At 39.8% G+C, this 22,020-nt stretch overlaps 1 protein-coding gene across 1 annotated transcript in view; it reads left to right on the forward strand.

Annotated features, from left to right (window-relative positions):
• The window catches only part of RSPH9 (radial spoke head component 9), a 29,679-nt gene extending 8,031 nt beyond the window's left edge, over nt 1-21,648 (forward strand). The window contains exons 3-5 of the mRNA XM_074237051.1: nt 10,736-10,865; nt 11,396-11,542; nt 21,419-21,648. Coding sequence (XP_074093152.1) covers nt 10,736-10,865; nt 11,396-11,542; nt 21,419-21,579 — 438 coding nt within the window. The 3' untranslated portion in view covers nt 21,580-21,648. The remainder of the gene's footprint in view (nt 1-10,735; nt 10,866-11,395; nt 11,543-21,418) is intronic.
• The last annotated feature ends 372 nt before the right edge of the window (nt 21,649-22,020 follow it).

Below are 22,020 nucleotides of genomic sequence, written 5' to 3' on the forward strand. Positions count from 1 at the left end.
GAGGTCTGGTGCAGGAGAGCTGCGGACACCATCACTGGGCTCCTTGAGTCTGAGAAACTCTGAGTCCACGCCTCCATTGACTGAGGTCTCCTCCAAAACAAACAATTGCAAACTACTTCTGCCTCAGGCCCAGGTGTGTGAGCAAAAGAACCAGTCCAGCTGAGGAATGACCTCAGGCCAGGGTAAAGCCCACCATTGATTGAAGGCAAAAGAATTCAATAGCTCCAATTCCTTCCCTCAAGCAAAGGGAGAAGGCCTCTCAACCAAGGTCACAGACACTCCAGAGAAAGCAACCAGCACCTCTTACTGGCCAGCCAGAGAAACTGCACTCAGTAAAGCCTTTAGCAATCCCAAGCCCAGGTGAACCAGCCCCCCCCCACTCAAGGTCTTAGCATAATGAAGAAGGGTCAGCGGAAAGGTGGATCTATAGAAAAATTCCTGGAAGGGAAAGACCCCAACTCAGAGAGACCTGGAACCTCTGAGGAGAATACAATCTGGTCTCCAGCACAGAAAGACTTCCTTGAAGAAATAAGGAAGGAGCTTAAAAATTTGGGAAAGACAATTAATACCTTGCAACAAGAAAACAAAACCTTAGAAAGTACAACTGGACAAACACAAAAGGAGAATAAATCTCTCAGATTCTCAAATGAGCAAATGCAAAAAAAAAAAATTAACTCTCTCAAAACCTCAATTGGTCAAATGGAAAGCTCTTTCAAAAGTAGAACTGATCAATTAGAAAAGGAGTTGCAAAAGGTTAATGAAGAAAACTCCTCCCCCCAAAAAAGAATGGAGTCTACAGAAACGAATGACTCCATGAGACAGCAAGAGTCAGTTAAACAAAATCAAAAAATAGAAAAAATAGAAGCAAATGTAAAATACCTCATCACCAAAACCACTGACCTCGAGAATAGAACGAGGAGGGCCAACCTGAAAATTATAGGACTTCCTGAAAACATTGAAGAGAAAAAAAGCCTGGACTTAATATTACAGGATCTAGTGATGGAAAACTGCCCTGATATCATGGAATCAGAGGGCAAAGTAGTTATTGAAAGAGTACAACATTCTCCACCAGAAAAAGATCCTAAAATGAAAACACCAAGGAATGTTGTGGTCAAACTCCAGAACTATCAGATAAAAGAGAAAATCCTTCAAGCAGCCAGAAAGAAACAATTTAAATATCAAGGAGCCACAGTAAGGATCATGCAGGACCTGGCTGCATCAACTTTAAGGAATCGAAGGGCCTGGAATGAGATATTTTGAAAAGCATGGGAGCTTGGAATGCAGCCAAGAATCTACTTTCCTGCAAAGCTGACCCTTCTCTTCCAGGGAAAAAGATGGACATTTAAAGGAAATGGAAGAATTCCAAAAATTTCTGATGAAAAGACCAGAGCTAAACAGAAAATTTGGACATCAAACAGGAGGTTCAAGAGATACATGAAAAGGTAAAAAAAAAAAAAAGGACGGGGGGTGGGCGGTAAAAGGGAAAAAAAATGCAATCCAGTAAATTCAAACTGGCTATATCCCAGCATGGTGGTGGGGGGGAAGACTCTCATAAATCCTGAGAAATGTAACTCTAACAGAGAGAATATACCTAGTCAGAAGTGATGGACATCCATGACCTATCCATAAGACTGCTATCTAATGGGATGTAACTGGCTTTAACCCCACTTGGGAGAAAGACTCTAATAACTCTCAGGAATTTTGACTCTATTCAATAGAATATACTGAACTAGAAGGACAGACACTCAGAATTTTCTATGACTTAGATAGAATGATCTAAAAAATACACTACTTTCCTAAAAAGGGGGACAGGAAAGAGACGGGAGGAGGGAGGGGATTGAATGGGACAAATCTCATTACACTAAGAGGTACAAAAAAACCTATGGTAATAGAGGGGAAGAAGGGAGCAGAGGAGAAACACCTGAATCTTCTTCTCATCAGACTTGGCTTAAAGTCAACCTACACATATTCAGTTAACTTATAAAACATCTAACCTTTCAAGTATTAAAAGGGGGAAAGGGGAGGGGGGACAGAGAAAGGGAAGGGGAGTGGGGGAAATAAGGGGAAATAACAAAAGGAAGGGAAGGGAAAAGGGAAAAAGGGAAAGGGGAAAGAAAGGGGGGGGTGATATAGGAGGGCAAACACACTGAAACAAAATACTGGGGAATATGGATAAAAGGGGGTAAGGGGAAAAAATACAAACAGAGGGAAGATAGCACAGAGGGCAATAAAGAATTAGTAATGTGAATGGGATGAATTCTCCCTTAAAATGTAAGCAAATAGCAGAGTGGATTAAAAACCAGAATCGAATCCTACAATATGCTGCTTACAAGAAACTCATTTGAAGAAGAGAGATACATTCAGCTGAAGTAAACAAAGCAGGGGTAGCAATCCTTATCTCAGACAAAGCAGCAGCAAAAATAGATAGCATTAAAAGAGATAAGGAAGGAAACTTTATCCTCCTAAAAGGAGGATAAATAAAGTCATTTCAATATTGAATATATATGCACCCAGTGGGACAGCACCCAAATTCTTAGAGGAGAAGCTGAAAGAACTACAGGAAGACATAGACAGCAAAACTCTACTAGTGGGAGACCTCAACCTCTCACTATCAGATCTAGATAAATCGAATCATAAAACAAACAAAGAAATTAGGGAGGTAAATAGATTGTTAGAAAAATTAGATATGGTAGACTTATGGAGGAAACTGAATGGGGATAGAAAGGAATATACCTTTTTCTCTGTAGTACATGGAACTTATACAAAAATTGACCATGTACTAGGACATAAAAACCTAATGATCAACTGCAGAAAGGCAGAAATAGTGAATACATCTTTCTCAGATCACAATGCAATAAAAGTCATATGCAATACTGAGCCAAGGAGATATAGACCCAGAACCAATTGGAAACTGAATAACCTCATTTTAAAAAATGAGTGGACCAAAAAACCAATTATAGAAAGAATTAACCATTTTATCCTAAATAATGATAATGAAACAACATACCAAAACCTATGGGATTCATTCAAAATGACTCTCAGGGGATATATTATAGCTTTAAATGCTTACATGAATAAATTGGAGAAAGAGGAAATCAATGAACTAAACATGCAACTAAAAAAATTAAAGAACAAATCAAAAATCCCCAATCAAATACCAAATTAGAAATTCTAAAAATTAAAGGAGAAATTAATAAAAGCAAAAGCAAAAAAAATTGAATTAATAAATAAAACCAAAAGTTGGTATTATGAAAAAACCAATAAAATTGATAAACCTCTGGTCAATTTGATTAAAAAAAAGAAAGAAGAAAACCAAATTTCTAGTATTATAAATGAAAGAAGGTAAACTCACCACCAATGAGGAGGAAGTAATAATTCAAAATCATTTTGCCCAACTCTATGCCAATAAATTTGATAATCTAAGTGAAATGGATGAATATTTACAAAAATATAAATTGCCCAGGTTAAATGAAGAAGAGATTAAATATCTAAAAAACCCTATCTCAGAAAAAGAAATTCAACAAGCCATTATTGAACTCCCTAAAAAAAAATCTCCAGGGCCTGATGGATTCACAAGTAAATTCTGCCAAATATTTAAGGAACAATTGGTTCCAATCCTATATAAACTCTTTGGAAAAATAGGGAAAGATGGAACTCTGCCTAATTCTTTCTATGAAACCAATATGGTACTGTTACCTAAACCAGGAAGAGTTAAAACAGAGAAAGAAAATGATAGACCTATTTCCCTGATGAATATAGATGCAAAAATCCTAAATAAAATCTTAGCAAAACGACTACAACAAGTCATTACTAGTATAATACATTATGATCAAGTAGGATTGTATACTCAGTTATATCAACAACAAACCTATCAGAAATCATATGATCATATCAATAGATGCTGAAAAAGCTTTTGACAAAATACAGCACCCATTCCTATTAAACACACTAGAGAGTGTAGGAGTAAATGGACTGTTCCTTAAAATAATTAGCAGTATCTATCTGAAACCATCAACAAGAATTATATTCAATGGGGAGAGGCTAGAGGCATTCCCAATAAGATCAGGGGTGAAACAAGGGTACCCATTATCACCACTACTATTCAATAGTGTATTAGAAATGTTAGCATCAGCAATTAGAGAAGAAAAAGAAATTGAAAGAATTAGAATTGGGAAGGAAGAGACAAAACTCTCACTCTTCACAGATGACATGATGGTCTACCTAGAAAATCCTAAGAAATCATCTAAAAAACTACTGGAAACAATTAGCAGTTTTAGCAAAGTTGAAGGTTATAAAATAAACCCTCATAAATCCTCAACTTTTCTATATATGTCTAGCAAGAAACAGCAGGAAGAGCTAGAAAGAGAAATCCCATTCAAGGTAACCTCAGACAGTGTAAAATACTTGGGAGTCTATTTGCCAAGACAGACTCAGAATCTTTTTTGAAAACAATTATAAAACACTTCTCACACAAATTAAATCAGATTTAAATAACTGGGCAAATATCAACTGCTCATAGATAGGGAGAGCTAATATAATAAAAATGACAATTCTACCAAAACTAAACTATCTGTTTAGTACCCTACCAATCAAAATTCAAAAAAATACTTTAATAAGCTAGAAAAAATTGTAAGTAAATTCATATGGAGAAATAAAAAGTCAAGAATTGCCAGGAGCTTAATGAAAAAAAAATGCAAATGAAGGTTGCTTAGCACTACCCGATCTAAAATTATATTATAAAGCATCAGTTATCAAAACTGTTTGGTATTGGCTAAGAAATAGAGTGGTGGACCAGTGGAATAGACTAGGTGTAAAAGCAGGAGAGGATTATAGTAATCTGCTGTTTGATAAACCCAAAGAGTCAGGCCACCAGGATAAAAACTCCCTTTTTGATAAAAACTGCTGGGATAATTGGAAGTTAGTATGGAAGAAACTGAGATTAGACCAACACCTCACACCCTTTACCAAGATAAGATCCAAATGGTTACGGGACATAGACATAAAAAACAATACTATAAGCAAATTAGAAGATCAAGGACTAGTCTACCTGGCAGATCTATGGAAAAGGGAACAGTTTATGACTAAGGAAGAGTTGGAGAACATCACCAAAAACCAATTAGATGATTTCAATTACATTAAATTAAAAATCTTTTGCACAGATACAAACCAATGTAATCAAGATCAAAAGAAATGTAGTAAATTGGGAAACAATCTTTACAGCTAATGATTCTGACAAAAGACTCATTTCTAAAATATACAGAGAACTGAGTCATATTTTTAAAACAAAAAGCCATTCCCCAATTGACAAATGGTCAAAGGATATGCAAAGGCATTTTACAGATGGGATCAAAGCAATCCATAGCCATATGAAAAAATGCTCTAAATCATTACTTATTAGAGAAATGAAAATTAAAACTTCGCTGAGGTACCACCTCACACCTCTCAGATTGGCCAGTATGACCAGGAAGGATAATGATCATTGTTGGAAGGGATGTGGGAAATCTGGGACACTATTACACTATTGGTGGAGCTGTGAACTCATCCAACCCTTCTGGAGAGCTATTTGGAACTATGCCCAAAGGGCAACAAAAATGAGCATACCCTTTGACCCAGCAATACCACTACTGGGTCTATACCCTGAAGAGATGAGGAAAAAGGGTAAAAACATTACTTGTACAAAAATATTTATAGCAGCCCTGTTTGTGGTGGCAAAGAATTGGAAATCCAGTAAATGTCCTTCAGTTGGGGAATGGCTTAGCAAACTGTGGTATATGTATGTCATGGAACACTATTGTTCTATTAGAAACCAGGAGGGATGGGATTTCAGGGAAACCTGGAGGGATTTGCATGAACTGATGCAGAGTGAGATGAGCAGAACCAGAAAAACACTGTATACCCTAACAGCAACATGGGAGTGATGTTCAACCTTGAAGGACTTGCTCATTCCATCAGTGCAACAATTGGAAACAATTTTAGGCTGTCTGCAAAGGAGAGTACCATCTGTATCCAGATAAGGAGCTGTGGAGTTTGAACAAAGTACAAGGACTATTCCCTTTAATTTAGAAAAAAACCAGATATCTTATTGTCTGATCTTGTTACCTCTGAGAATTCTGTTCTCTTTAAGGATATGATTTCTGTCTCATCACACCCAATTTGGATCAAGGTACAACATGGAAACAAAGTAAAGACTGACAGAGTGCTATCTGTGGGGTGGGGGTGGGGGTGGGGGTAGGGAAGCAAGATTGGGGGAAAATTGTAAAACTCAAATAATATCTTTAACAAAAATAAATTTAAAAGACAAAAAAAAGAAAAGAAATATTCAAAAACTTTTAAATAAATAAAAAAAGAAAAGTGAGGGAGACAGAGGAAAAATTGGGAAAAGAAATGAGAGAGACGCAGGAAAAACATGAAAATGAATTCAGCAGCTTGGTCAAGGAGATCAAGAAAAAAGCAGAAGAAAATAACATGTTAAAAAACCAGCATAGGTCAAATGGATAAAAAAGTTGAAAAAGTTATAGAGGAGAAGAATGCTTTAAAAAGCAAAATTGGCCAGATGGAAAAGGAGATAAGAAAGCTCTCAGAGGAAAACAAATCCTTCAGACAAAGAGTAGAACTCAAGGAGATTGCTGATTTTATGAGAAATCAGGACTCAATACTTCAAAACCAAAAGAATGAAAAATTAGAAGAAAATATGAGACATCTCATTGAATAAACAACTGATATGGAAAACAGATTTAGGAAAGATAATTTTTAAATTATTGGAATACCTGAAAGTCATGATCAGGAAAAGAGCCTTGACATCATTTTCAAAGAATTATTACAGGAAAATTGCCCTGATATCCTAGAAGCAGAGGGCAAAATCGAAATGGAGAGAATCCACTGATCCCCCTGAGAAAGAGATCTAAAAAAACAACCCCCAGGAATATTATAGCCAAGTTCCAGAACTCCAAGTCAAAGAGAAAATATTACAAGCAGCCAGAAGGACACAATTCAAATACTGTGGAGCTGTAATCAGGATCTCACAGGACTTAGCAGCAACTACATTAAAAGCTTGTAAGGCTTGGAATATAATATACTGGAAGGCAAAAGAGCTTAGAATGCAACTGAGAATCAACTACCCAGCAAAACTGAATGTCCTCTTTCAGGGAAAAAGATGGACTTTCAATGAACCAGGGGAATTTCAAATGTTCCTGTTGGAATGGCCAGAGCTGAACAGAAGGTTTGATTTTTAAATATAGGACTCAGGCAAAGCATAGAGAGTGGAGAAGAGGAAAATATGAGGGGCTTAATGAGGATGAACTGCATGTATTCCTGCATAAATGATACCGATAATACTCATATGAACCTTCTCAATTAACAGAGCAGGTAGGGGCTTTTATAGATGAAGCACAGGAGAAAACTGAATTTGAAGATAAAATATGGTGTAAAAATGGAGTCAATGGAAAAGGAAATATAATGGGAGAAAGAAAAAGGAGAGGGGGAATAGGCCAAGATATTTCATATAACAAGATTTTTCTTTTTCTTTATTACAATGAGCTATTGCAATGATATGGAAGGGGGGGTGAGGAGGAATGAGGGAATCTTTGCCCTCATCATAGGTGGCTAGGAGAGGAAACAGCATATATACTCAATGGAGTATAGACATCTGGATTAAGGAGAGAAGGGGGACAGGGGGAAGGGTTGGTATGTGAGTGATGGAGGAGAGGATGGACCATGGGGGGAGAGTGGTCAGATAGAACACATTTTCTTTTTTACTTCTTGCAAGGGGCTGGGATTGGATGGCCTGTCCAGGACCATAGGGCCGGGTGGATGCTGGGTAAAGGGTGGTATGTGGTTGGCCCCAGGGCTGAGGATCTGTCTGCTGTGCCACTCAACTACCCTACAGCAGAGTCAGAGTGAAAGGAGAGACAGAGAAAATATAGTTTATGGTAGTAGAGAAGTATGAATGGAGGGAGTTGCGATCAGGAATGGCAAAGGTGGAAAAATATGGTAGTAACTTTTGTGATGGGCTTATCCTTAAGAATTAACACAGACTGAAGCACATTTTTTATTATTATTATTTTCTCGGGGGTGTTGCATGGCAAATGGGACTGGGCAGCCTGCCTGGGGCTGCACAGCTGGGTGATTGTTGGGTGTCTGAGGCCGGATTTGGACTTGGGTGATCCTGGCTCAAGGGCCAATGATCTGTCTGCCACCCAGCTGCCCCTACTACTATTATTATTATTACTATTTTATTTTATTTTGGGTCATTTTTGTTTTGGTTTTTGTAGGGCAATGGGGTTGGGGTGGCTTGCATGGGGTCACACAGCTGGGTGATTGTTGCGTGTCTGGGGCCAGATTTAGGCTCGGGTGCTCCTGGCTCCAGGGCCGGTGCTCCATCCACTGCGCCACCTGGCCATACCTACAATTATTATTATTATTATTATTATTATTATTATTATTATTATTTTAATTTTAATTTTTTCTCTCCCCTTTACTTTATCGCTTATGTGGGGTCTATATTTTCTTGGGGGGAGGGGGTATTATGTTTACTATTAAACAAGAATATTTTAGTAATGTATAAAAACATTATTTGTACAAAATAAGAATAAATAAATAAATAAATTTTAAAAAAGAATTCATTAAAAAAAAAGAATAATGCCAAGATTATGAATCTGAGTGACTGAAAGGATAGTGATAATTTTGACAAAAACAGGTTCAGGAGAGGGCTAGGCTTTTAGATAGAAGATAAGTTCATTTTGGGGTATGTTCAGTTTGAAATCCTTAGATGACATATTTCATAGATAGGCTTACATGGGAGATACTAGGGTTAGCTACAAATTCATCTGTATAGAGATATAATGATCAAACCTAGGATTGTTGATGAGGTCACCAAGTGAGAGAGTATAGAGAGAAAATAAAAGAGGGACCAGGACAGTGTCTTGGGAAACACACAATTTAGATATATATTTTCTTGATGTACTGGCAGAGAAGACATCAGATAGATAGGAGGGACCCAAGAGAGAGCAGTATCACAGAAACCCAAAGAGAAGACCATCTAGGAGAAGAGGATAATAAACAGTGTCAAATGCAAAGGTTGAGAAGGAAGTGGGGCAACTAGGTGATGAAGTGGATAAAGCACTGGCCCTGGAGTCAGGAGTACCTGGGTTCAAATCCAGTCTTAGACACTTAATAATTACCTAGTTGTGTGGCCTTGGGCAAGCCACTTAACCCCATTTGCCTTGCAAAAAGCTAAATAAAATAAAATAAAATAAAAAAAGGTTGAGAAGGATTAAGTTTGTGAAAGGGTCATGAGCTGTGTTAATTAAAAGATCATTGGTTTCAGCTGTGTGAAGGTTGTAACTCCGGTTGGAAGAGAGTCCTAGAAGAGAAAGGGGAGGTAGTGGGTATAGAAAGCTTTTTCTAGAGCTTGGTTGTGGAAGGGAGGATGATAGCTTGAGGGTTTTTGTTTTCAGAATGAGAGATATGGGTATGTTTGTAGGCATCAGAGAAGGAACCAGTATTAAAGATTAGAGAGAGAAAGGTTGATTGTTTGTGGGGGTATTCTACTAGAGAATGGAAGGAAATGGGAATCAAGGGTAATTCTAAAGTCTGAAGGGTCACATAAAAGATTAGAATAAAGGAGGAGAATGTAATAGTGTTTTTGAGATGTAGAGAAGGGAAGAAGAGGGAGTTCACAGGGAATGGTCTTGTCCTCAGCTAAGATGTTTGAGAAGCTTGAGAGGAGAGAGGGTAAAGGTGAGTTGTGAACTAAGGTTAGTAGGTATGGTGGGATGTACCTGGGAATGGTTAAGATACAGAGGTCCTTAGGGCAAGATAAATGGCCCCATGCTTTAGTCAAACCATCTCCCAATTTTCTGCAATTCCACAGGCTGTTCCCATCCCCGCCTTTTCATCTTCATCTCCTTTAAAACACAACTCAGGTACAATCAGCACCCTGTTGCCTTCCTGTCAGGATTTATCTCCTCTGCCCCCATCATTCCCTATTTTGTAAATAAGCCCATGTCATATTTCTCCAGTAGAGGAGGGGGAAGAGAGAGCTTGAGGAGAGGGGACTATTTGTTCTTTGGCTCTCTCCCCTCCCTCCTCCACAGCCTAGCCCATAATAGCAATTAATAAATGTTTGCTGAATTGAATTGGGACCTACTATAGGGAGGAGACAGCCAGAATTCTGAAGTGAGGGAGGCCAAAGGAGGAAGATATCAAATATATATGAAGACTTGGTGCCAAACACTATAAAAAGAGTTTGAGAGTCCAGAGATAAACAATTGATACGAACATCCCCTTTGACCATCATCACTTAGACACCATGACAGGACAGGTTGGCTGCCTGATAACAATATCACAGCCTCCTTTCTTCCACAGCAACAATGTAGGCCACCTAATGTTATCTGTTCTTTGCTAGCTGCCTTTTCCCTACCATACTTCTTTTGCTGCTGTTCCTAATATTTGCATTCTTGGTTATGCTGATCAAGTCTTGATGTTCATTTAAAAAAAAAAAAACTTTCACCTTTATACAAATATTATGATAGGTGTGAAGGGGCCTATCTAGTCTGATTTTTTTCCTTTGGTCCTTATCCCATGAAGGATGGTCCTGTACACACAGTCTATGTATCTGATTTCTAATCACTCTATCTTTAATCAGCTTATATCCTAGTTTAGGACATTTGTTTGGGGAGAGGTAGGAAGGGGGAGCTCAGAAACACAACCTAGTACTCTTCTTGTATTTCTTTAGGTCCAAATCAAGGAGGAGTCTCGTCTGGTGGTAGTCATTGACCAAATTGACAAGGCAGCAGCAATTATCCCTCGTGGAGCCCTTTTCAAGACCCCCTTGGGACCTGTCCATGTCAATAGGACATTTGAAGGTAAATCCCCTACATCTTCTCTTATATCTTGAAGGAAGACATGTATGTGAAATCTCAAGGGTACAATAAAGTATATTTCTGTAATTCTTTGCCTGTTTCCTTAGGGAAAGATCAGTGACTGATCCCCTGGATGTTACTCAGTGGTATGACTTTATGAAGTTTTCAACAACTAACCAGCTGACCACAAATCTTTTGTGTCTCGGACAGCTTGCATCATATTGTTAACCTGGCTCCTGAGTCTTTTCCTTACCTGGCTTAGTGTTCATGACCTTCATTCCAATCTTGTTTTTCTTCATTCCTCTTTGGTACCAGATTGGCATAGAAAACTTCTATAGCCTCATTTTATATATTTAGAGTTCTGTGGTCACTTCTTGTGCCAGGAGTCAGAACATTAGGAAATGAATATGGGGATGGGAGACTTGATTTACTCCTTCTTCATAGGGTTTGGCTGAGGCCTTTCCACAATCCTGATTGCTTGGAAGAAATGGAAAGTTGGGGGCTTTTAACCTGACAATCCTTCTTCCTTTCAGGACTGACTCTGGCAGATGCCAAGAAACTCAGTTCCTACTTTCATTTTTCTGAGCCTGTGGAATTGAAGAACAAGAGCCTGCTGGAAAAAGCTGACTTGGACCCTTCCTTGGACTTTCTGGACTCCCTGGAACATGATATTCCTAAAGGTACTAGTCACCATGAGTGAAAATAGTGTACTGTCTGGTCCAAGGTCTTATTTCTGATAAAGAGAGAGAGAATGTGTGTTTTCTCCAAAACATCCTCAGATTTAAGTGGGTGCTTAAACATCTCTGGTTTATTTTTTAATATCCCATCATGTGAAATAAAAAAAAAGATAACTAAAATTTTCTATAAGACTTGACTGAGGGGTGCTTAGGTGGCACAGTAGATAAAGCACCGGCCCTGGAGTCAGGAGTACCTGGGTTCAAATCCGGTCTCAGACACTTAATAATTACCTAGCTGTGTGGCCTTGAGCAAGTCACTTAACCCCATTTGCCTTGCAAGAAAACCTTAAAAAAAAAAAAAGACGACTGAATTTCTTTTCCAGGGCCTCTAGGTGGTACAATGGATAGAGTGTAAACTAGAGTTCAAATTCTACCTCAGACATTTACTAGCTATGTGACCCTAGACAAATTACTTAACTTCTCTCTTAACCTTAGTCTCTTCATCTGTAAAATGGAAATAATAGTATCTGCCTCACAAAATTCTTTGTTTACATGCCATATAAATGCTATTAGTAGTCATACGTGTCCTAGATATAGTCCTTATGCTTGTCATCTTTCATAGGTGGTCTGACTTTGTAGGGTAGCTGAGTGATGGGAGGAGTGAAAGACAGATGACTAGGATAAGAGAAAAGGAAGCACATGTTTCGATTCAGCTCCCAGTACTAGTAAAGCAGACAAACATTATGTCCAGCCAAAGATGTTTCTTGCTGCTTTATATAGACAATCTTATCATTTTTATGTGGATCATCCACTCACCATTCTCCCTCTGCATTCAGTCTATCAACCAAAGCAAACTAATTTGTCAGGATTGAAAATTATTAGCTTTAGATCTGGATGATATCTTATAAATCATTGAGTCTGGCTTCCTCATTTTACAACCTGAAGCCCAGAGAGATTAAGTATTGAAATACTCCGACTTCCCTCCTCTACCAGTTGTAGAATACAGTCTGGAAACGTATAGAAGTGATATTCCTATCACGTGTGCTAACAGTCTACTTCATTGTTATCATACTAAGTATAATTCACATTATTGATCAATTGTTTAGTTGTTTCTAACTCTTTGTAACTCCATGGACACATGGCCTCAAGGGGATGCCCGGCTCTTCTATCCATAATATCTCTCAAAGTCTGTTTAAGCATTAGTGGTCTCTATAGTGAAATTGCTTATAATTCACTGGGAAATATAGATATAATTATAAGGGGGACACATCCATGTATATAAACATGTACACATGTACAGATCTACATATATGCAAATATTACAATGGATCTGGAATTTTCAAGGTTAAACGACTATCTAGACAGAGAGGGAGAGGGAGAGGGAAAAATCAAATATAGCTCCAAAGATGTTCAGCCTGGGAGAATGACAGAAATGGTAAGCAAGTTCAGGGGTGAAGCAAAGTGAGATAGAGGGAGCTGATTGTAAGGAAAAGAGGATCAATTCAGTTTTAGACATGTTGAATTTAATTTGATAGAATATTTTAGGGGAGAGAGATATACAGCAAACAATTAGAGAAATCTCAGGAAAATAGTCATCCTCTTAATTGTGATATGGGAAGCCCACAAAGGGAGAGTGTACATAGAGAATTGCAAGTTAATTATATGATGGCTGATCCTCTGGGTATGTTCTGCACTGGTCCAGGAGGTAGGGGAGTGAGCAGGTCATGTCCAGGAACTGAGGCAAGGGTCCCAGAGCAGAAGAGCAGTCAGAGACTAAGGATGAGCCCAGGAAGGGGGTTTGTGTCCATTCCAGGCATGATCCTGATCCTTCTCACTCACAGAATGAGGTTTGCTAGTCTCTGGGGAGATAAGGAGAGGTTTGTGAGCTTGGGCTATTTTATACCTAGGAAGCCCAATCTGAAACCCCTTTATTTTTGCTGGACTCACAAATTCCCAGTCAAGCCAGGAGCCAGGAGATGGTCAATAAATTTCCTCTGAAAATGAGGACCAGAAATGTTGGAATGGTGGAATCCAGGCTCTATGGGTTGAGAGTGTAATAGCCCCTAAATCTCTTTAGTTTGGGGATGATCCATGTTGTCATTCTCTTTTATCCAGATTCTGACTTGCTTCTTCCTCCTCCTCCCTCTTGGACTACATATATCTTCTCAAAATTCTTGATAGAGAATACGGCATTCAGATATCTCCTCCTATGCAGCTTTTGTGAGGGAGGTTGGGTTCCAATCTTGGATTTCCAACCCTGACTTCTTAGCTCTAGAGAGAACATCTTCTGATTGGGGGTGGGAAGAAAATAGAAATATTCTTTTCCTTTTCTTTTTTCTTTTGTCCATAGCTCTTCCTTCTCATGCAGTAAGGGTCAAGGTCAGTTTAGAATCTGAGTCTTCGTGATCCATCCTACCTTTCCTGTTTCTGTTCTCTTTGCCTTTGTCCCACCTGGACCACTGTTGGAACAAGCTGTCTAGCACCACAGCAGAGACTTTCTGCAAGGAAGAGCACATTCTTTGTTTAGGCCACAGCAAAGACTTTCAGAGATCTGAAATCAATAATTTTTCTCCAACTTACATGATTATTGAATTAGATGGTTTTTGGGAGGGAGCCTAGGAAGGGGTGGTATTAGGATGATTCCTGGGGGAACAGCTTTCTTCCGCTTCACTTAGAGGAAGTTGTCCTTAAGGGCAAGGAGAGGGAGGGGAATAGAAAGCCTTTCCCAGGAAAAAAAAAAGGAAGCAAAGTCTTGAGCCCTTGACTATTCTGCCCATTGACCTGTTATTTTGGGGGTGAGCCCAGTTAGTACTGGTTAGAATGTTTTCTTTTATTTTATAGTGGAAAAAGTGCCTTGGGGGGGGTTTAGAGTCAGAATACCTGAATTGAAATCCTAGTTCTGTTAGCCGTGCGACATTGCTTAGTCATTTAATTTCTCTGGGCCTCAGTTTCCTCATTTTTAAAATGAGGAGAATTAGACTCAATGATCCCAAAGTTCATTCCAGTTCTTTTTTTTATTTTTATTTTAATTTTCAAGGTTAAATGACTGTTTAGATGGAGCAGGAGAGGGAAAAATAAAATATAACTTTTTTATTTTAGAAAGGTTTTATTTATTTTGAATTTTACAATTTTTTCCCTAATCTTGCTTCCCTCCCCCACCTCCCACAGAATGCAGTCTGTTAGTCTTTACATTGCTCCCATGATATACATTGATCTAAGTTGAATGTGATGAGAGAGAAATCATATCCTTAAGGAAGGAAAATAAAGTATAGAGATAGCAAAATTACATAATAAGATAACTTTTTAAAAAAAAATTAAAGGTCTTTGGTCTTTGTTCAAACTCTACAATTCTTTCTCTGGATACAGATGGTACACCCCAAAACTGTGCCTGATTGTTGCAAGTCCAATTAAGGTTGATCATCACCCCCATGTTGCTGTTAGGATGTACAATGTTGTTCTGGTTCTGCTCATCTCACTCAGCATCAGTTCATGCAAATCCCTCCAGGCTTCCCTGAATTCCCGTCCCTCCTGGTTTCTAATAGAACAATAGTGTTCCATCACATACATATACCCATTCCAGTTTTTAATCTTACAAGCCTTCCTCTTCTTTACTGAACTTTTTTTTTTTTATAAGGCAATGGGGTTAAGTGGCTTGCCCAAAGCCACACAGCTAGGTAATTATTAAATGTCTGAGGTCAGATTTGAACTCAGGTACTCCTGACTCCAGGGCCGGTGCTCTATCCACTGTGCCACCTAGCTGCCCCTTTACCCAACTTTTAACATTTGTTTGCCTAAAATGAATGGTCATTGAAAAATGAGGTCTCTGAATGCCTTTAGGAGGGAATTCGGGGGAAAAAGTACTGGGGAACTCACTAAAAGTTGCCATCTTAGAAGATGCCCCCCCCCCCCCCAACTTGGCTCCCAGACCCTTTCTTATCTGCTGGTGAAAATGTGTAATGACTACAAGCAGGGGGTTAGAGATATTCCTGGTGGGCAAGGATACACTAATGGGACCACTAAGCTGAAATGGAGATATCAAAGTCCCGGTCCCAAAATCCCTGAATCTCAGCTTTGGGTGGGGACCTAAGAGAGTTTGGGATTGGTCTTGTTTTCTGTCTAGGAAGAAACTACCCTGCCTGATGTCATCATTCAGAATGTAGGAGGCTAAATGCTCTCTCTATTTCTTCTTTGAGTCAGGTATAGGGATACTTTGTTCATTTTCAGAATTTCATAGAATTGATATAAAATTTATATCACTTGCCTCCTCAAAGAGGAGGTTGGGAAGGAGGAAGAGAATTTGGCACTTAAAAATTTTAAAAATTAAAAAAATTTTATATAACATGGGGAAATATTTAATGAAATAATCAAATCTTTGCTCTGGGGAATGACCAAAGTCATTTTTAGTCTTTGGTTATGGGGTCATTAAGTATGGGGGATAGACCACAGATAACATTAACTTCAATACCCAATTTCTGTGATTATATATATATATATATATATATATATATATATATATATATATATCTATATTTGGTCAGGGACTATGACTTCATTTGGGTAATTTACTCCAGGGGGAAAAAACTCTCCCTACAAAGGCAGATTTGCAATTGTTCTGTAACTTACAATCATAGAATTTCCCCAAGGGGACTGAAGTTTAACTGATTTGTCCACAATCCCACAGCCAGCATATGTCAGTAAAGAAATTTAATCTTGGTCCTTCCTTCTCTGAAATTGTTACTAGAACTCTTACATTACCTATGCTGCCTTTTCAGTATTACAAAACTGAAAAACAATATATGAAGAAAAGTTACCAATTGAGGAATTGGGAGAGAAGACATTTGAGTAACATTCTGACAGCTCCCAACTTTCTCTGATTGGCACTGTCCAAATATGATCAATAGGACTGGCCTGGGGACACTCCTATCCATTGGCACATAAAATTGGGGGGGGGGGAGAACCAGATAATTGTACTTCTTGAAAAAAAAAATTTTGTCAATCTGAATTTGGAAAACATCAATATGAACATTTGCATATAACAAAAGAGTAAGAATTCATTTGAAAGCACATATATCATTATATCTAGCTTGTCTTTTTAAAAAGTCATTATTATATAATAAACCCAACATATTCATGTTTTCTTGTCTTTGTCTTCCTCTATATCTCTGTTCTTTTCTGTGCATTCTTTTAAATAATACATTGACATTCTTTTTCTTTTTTTGGCATTACTATCTTCATTCTTTTTATTTCTCTCATTCTTTCCCAAACCTCAAATTAAAAGAACCTGCCTTTGTGACAAAAAAAAAATCCAGTGAGGCAACTCTCCAGTGTGGAGAGTACTGAGCTTAGAGTCAAGAAAACTGCCTGTTTATATTCTTTGACTTTTATCTATTGGGGAGTGGCTCTTGCTCTTATTTATATATTTGAATCACTTCCCCTCAGATTTCTTCTTGGAGTTGAGTTTTATCATTGATAATCCTCAGGTCACATCCAGAGTACTGGTCAAGGCTAGGGCTGTTTCTCCCTGAGGGTAGGAGGGGAAAGGCGGGGTCAATCAGAGGATCCTTGAAGTAAACCCTCTCCAAGGAGCATCTTTCCCATTTGTTGAATACTTTGTTATTAAGGCCTGAACCTTGGGGACTCAGTGTGGTGTGCTGGGCAGAAAACATAATGAATGGAATTTTAGTCTTGTCCTTTAATTTGTTCTCAGTCTGTTTCTTCAACTCCCACAAAATGGGGACATGTAACACTTAGGGTCCATAACCCCACAAGATGTTGTACAGATGATCAAAAAAAGTAAAAATGTTAAAACATGTAAAAGTTACCAATTGAGGAATCAGGAAAGGTTTCAAGGAAGATTAACATTCTCCAACTTTACCTGGCACTGTCCAAAAACGATCTACAGAACTGCCCTGGGGACACTCCTCTCTGTCCATTGGCACATAAGATTGGGGCGGGGGGAGGACCAGATAATTGTTCTTGGAAAGAGATGGAGTGTTTTATTATTTGGGCAATAAAGAACAGGCAAAAGGTAGCTACTGTTGCTGTCCACTTAGAAGGGAAAGCCATCCTTTTTTCTGTTCCCACTCTCTGGAAGTAGCGGAGGAGAGGCAGTTTTAAATCAGTCACACTCACTCATTCCATCAGCACAACAATCAGGGACAATTTGGGGCTGTCTGCAGTGGAGAATACCATCTGTATCCAGAGAAACAACTGTGGAATTTGAACAAAGACCAAGGACTTTTACCTTTAATTTAGAAAATTGTCTGATCTTGCTATCTCTTATACTTTTTGTTTCTTCCTTAAGGATATGATTTCTCTCTCATCACATTCAATTTGGATCAATATATGCCATGGAAACAATGTAAAGACTGACAAATTGCCTTCTGTTGGGGGTGGGAAGTAATATTAGGGGGAAAATTGTAAAACTCAAAGTGAATAAAATCTTTATAATAAAAAATAAATAAATTCTGCCTTTAAAAAAATCAGCCACAATGCTCAATTTGGGCAGCAGGGGTCAGCATACAGCTAGATTTTTTTTTTTTTTAATAGTGGCTTTTGAAAGCAGCCAGGGGGCTCTACAATATGAACAAAGAAGACAGCATTTACTGTTAGGTGAAATTGGAGGTGGAGGGAGTTAGAATGGGGGGCGGGGGGAATACATGAAAATCCTTATGTAGAGCTATCTCTATATTTAGGTCCCTTTCATGAAAGCTTAGGTTTTCTGGAGGATGATGTGCACTGGGCTTCCCCAACCCACATCAGGGAAACTCCTTATCAATGATAGCTTGCCCCAACTTTACCTTATAAGAACCTATTTTTCAGGAGATAGTCATCAGGGAGTTGACTAAGCCCAAGGGGAAGCAGTTGCTGGGATCTTTCAGGAAGGTTCTAGAGGTCTTCATAGCACTGAAATTCCCTTAGGAGAAAGTTAATAGTAACCATCTAATCTAAAGTCTAAGGTATTTGCTTGCTTCTTCCCATTCCTAGAGCCTCAATCTAGGGATCTATTAATCAGGGATGATAAAACCTTATTTTTCATAAGAGATCACAAAGACATGAGATGTGTGATTCTTTGACTGTCCTATCTGGGAAGTTTACATTGCTGTCTTTTGCTAGCTTCCTCCCCACTGTCTTCACATTCTTGGTCCCCAGGCCTCTCATTCCCCCTCCTCACATAGATGGATATTCTGGACTGTAGTAAACCAGGAAATCTGGATGGAAGGAGGACAGACGGTCTGAGCCCAAGCTGGCAAGATCCATTCTGAGTTTGGAGATAGAAGAGGGTGTGAAGGTGACAGACTAGTCCCCGACTCCCCAGGTAGACAGTACGTGACTCCGGGCACGCCTCTGAGAACCACGGTTTCCCAGGCGACCAGCTGAGCCAAGACTGGGGGAAGAGTGTGACAGGAATACAAGGGAGGGAGGTGGGTGGCAAGCTTAGCTTGCCATTCCTGTGCTGGACTACCCAGCCAAAGCTCCCTGTCCGTGGTGGATTATACCTGTTACTGGAGGAAGTGACTCTGGCATCCCTGTCCCTCTTCCTTGCTTCCTGGAAGTCTGGAGTGTCTTGATGGAGTCGCAGGCTAACAGCCTGTCTTGTCTAAGATCCCTGCCCCCACAACTAATCCATATTTAATATTTAGCAAGCCCATTGCTGAGAATACACAAAATACAAGAGACACAGGTGCTAGGAGATGGAAAAATTGAGAAAGGCCTCATGTATATGACACTGCTTGGAAGAGCAGAAGCACAGAGATTAGGAGCAAGAACACCTGGGGAAAAGTAAAGCAATGTCAATTTGGTTAGAAGACCGTCTGTGGGAGGTCATTGCCAAGTTGTGAAGGGTTTTAAATGCCCAACCAAAGACTTTGTACCTAACCTTACAGGCATTAGGATACCAAATGAATTTACTCAGTAGGAAGTGTCATGACCTGGGACCTGACCTGTTTAACCCTATCCAGGAATGAAGTTATGATGAGGTTGTGGACAGCATCCATCTCCAATGCAATCCCCAAAACTCATTGACTAGGTTTGTATCGAGGATTTTCATTGAAATTGGGTCCAGATGCTTCTAAGACTGTTTAGTGAAGATGGGGGAAAGGTGAGTTGTGGAACCTTATCCTTTCCCACCTCGATTTTGGTGCTTAGGTGAAGTCATTTGAAGTTTACTCTACTCTAAAAGACTAGGAAGGGTAGGAGTAGGTTTGCAGAACCTGCATGTATCACATATCATTAATGGTGATAGGACAAGACCTAGTGATTGACCTAGTAATGCAAGGGGGAATATTTAATCTGGCTACTTTATCCATTTTTAACCACTCATTTACCTCTGGCAGTGTGATCAGGGACTGTACTTGAGGTGTGTGACTACTTTGGCGGGATTATCTATGGCATGCATCTATTATGCCATAGAATTAGTGATCTTTTTATGAAGGGGATTGAATGGAAAGAAAAGGACTCCTTTTCCTACCCATTACTGGTCTCATTTCCTTCCCCCTTAACAGTGATGACTATGGCTGCCCTGCCTGCTCCTCTGGAAGCTCAAGCTCTGGCCTAGGGCTGTGTGGCTCCACCCTGGGCAGGGCTAGGGGTTACTGGCGGTCGGTTGGGTCCAAAGGCAGGGTGGCCCCTTAGGGGTGGGGGTGGGGGTGATCTTGCTGAGCCATGTACAGGGTTTCTGGGTGTGGTATGGCCAGGGCAGGCCATGGCCTAAGAAAGCCCGTGGGAAGCTGGGGCAGCTGGAGCCAGGCAGCCTGGCTGAGCTGGCAGCTGATCAAGGCTGCAAGAGTAGACCTCATTGCAGGGCTGGCTGGTCCAGCACCAAAACCTTCAAAGTGTTTGCCTTTTTGGCAGAGTGAGCAGAGCTGTGGCTGGGCTGGGGAAAAGGGGGGGAGAGGCCACAGTGCGCAAGGGGAATAGGAAGCTCTAGATCTTCATCCAGAGGAGATTTTCCCAGGCTCTTTCCTCCCACACAGCAGCTCCCTCCCTCAATTCTGGAGCTGGGACAGGCTTTTCCCGCCAAGTTATCATCATTGCTGCAGAACTCAGCCGCAGGCTGGGGTGCTCCTGTTTGGGGGAGCACAAGGAACAAGGATAAGGCCTGTGAAGGGTAAAGCTTGGCTTATTCTTAAATTCTCCAGCCCAACTCTTCAATTAGCTTTAGGTTTCAGTCCCCTCCAATCCTCATTTTTAGTTGGCCAGACTGCAAAGAAAGGGTGATTTTATACTTAAGTGACCAACAATCTTGAGAACTGGTGGTCTGTCCACACCAGTGCCTAGACCTCTAGGGAGTAGGAAAACTCATGTAGTGGTGAGGTGGGGTTTGACTGGGGGGGGGGGTGTTGAATGACAAGGAGGACTCAGAGAAGGAAAAGGGCAGGACAGAAAGTAGCAATAGCCACTCTTATTAGGTGACTTGCTTTACTGCTTGTGGAAGAATGTGCATGTGTTTATATATGTAATACTAGTTGTGATGCATCAAAACAAAATTTATCACTTTTAAAATTGTGGAAGACAACCCTTTTTCCTCAAAAGATGGAAGCTGCAAACCAGGGGCAGAGTACATTCATGTCAGCTCAGATGAGCCTTGGTTAGAAGTACCAAAATACTAAAAATCTTCAAGCTTCCACTTTATTGTTTTTTTTATTCTTTGCAGCTTAACATTCAACAGTTGCTGACAATATGGACTGGGTAGAGTTTCACCTCTATTTCCTTTGCTCTCCCTCTGGTAGAGGTTTTACTGAACAATGATGAAAAAACAGTATATAAAAAGTCTGAAAAACCAGCCTCTGGATAATGAATTGTCTAGCAGCTAGCTGAACAAAAGCAAGTCTCCTTAGAGGCCTTTGGCTTCAACTAATTTGTCTATCCCTTCCCCAGGGTCCTGGAGTATCCAGATGGAGAGAGGCCATGCACTGGTTGTGCTGCGAAGCTTGCTCTGGCCAGGCCTGACATTTTATCATGCTCCTCATACTAAGAATCATGGTTATATTTATGTGGGTACTGGTGAGAAGAACATAGACTTGCCCTTCATGCTATGACCAGGATGTGCCTCAGCAGAGAAACTTTAATAAATTTGTCGTTACAGTGTACTTGCCTACTCTCCTTGGCTCTAGTCTTTGACAGCTGGTCATGCTGACAGAAGGTAGAAGGGATGACAATAAGCTCTTGGGAAGGGATGTCAAAGGGCAAATGGAGATTATACCTGGCTGAAGGGGAGGCTCACCTGAGATCCCTTCTTTGGATGTTACTTAAGCTTACAGCCAGACTCAGAACAGAGGTCTCTAGTCTGGTTCCTTCAACCCAACTCCCTACTCAGAACTTATAGACAATTAGGGTCCCCAGAGGAAGTTGGGGACACATCAAACTGCATCCTCTTGGCACCATATATTGTCAATTACAGGATATTAATCCCATTATTTCCCAAGACACCAAGCTGCACCATGCTGAGGGGTCCAATAGCCTCCAGTTTCCCAAGAAGT

The sequence above is a fragment of the Macrotis lagotis genome, chromosome 5 (assembly GCF_037893015.1).
Source record: "Macrotis lagotis isolate mMagLag1 chromosome 5, bilby.v1.9.chrom.fasta, whole genome shotgun sequence".
Lineage (NCBI taxonomy): Eukaryota > Metazoa > Chordata > Mammalia > Peramelemorphia > Peramelidae > Macrotis > Macrotis lagotis.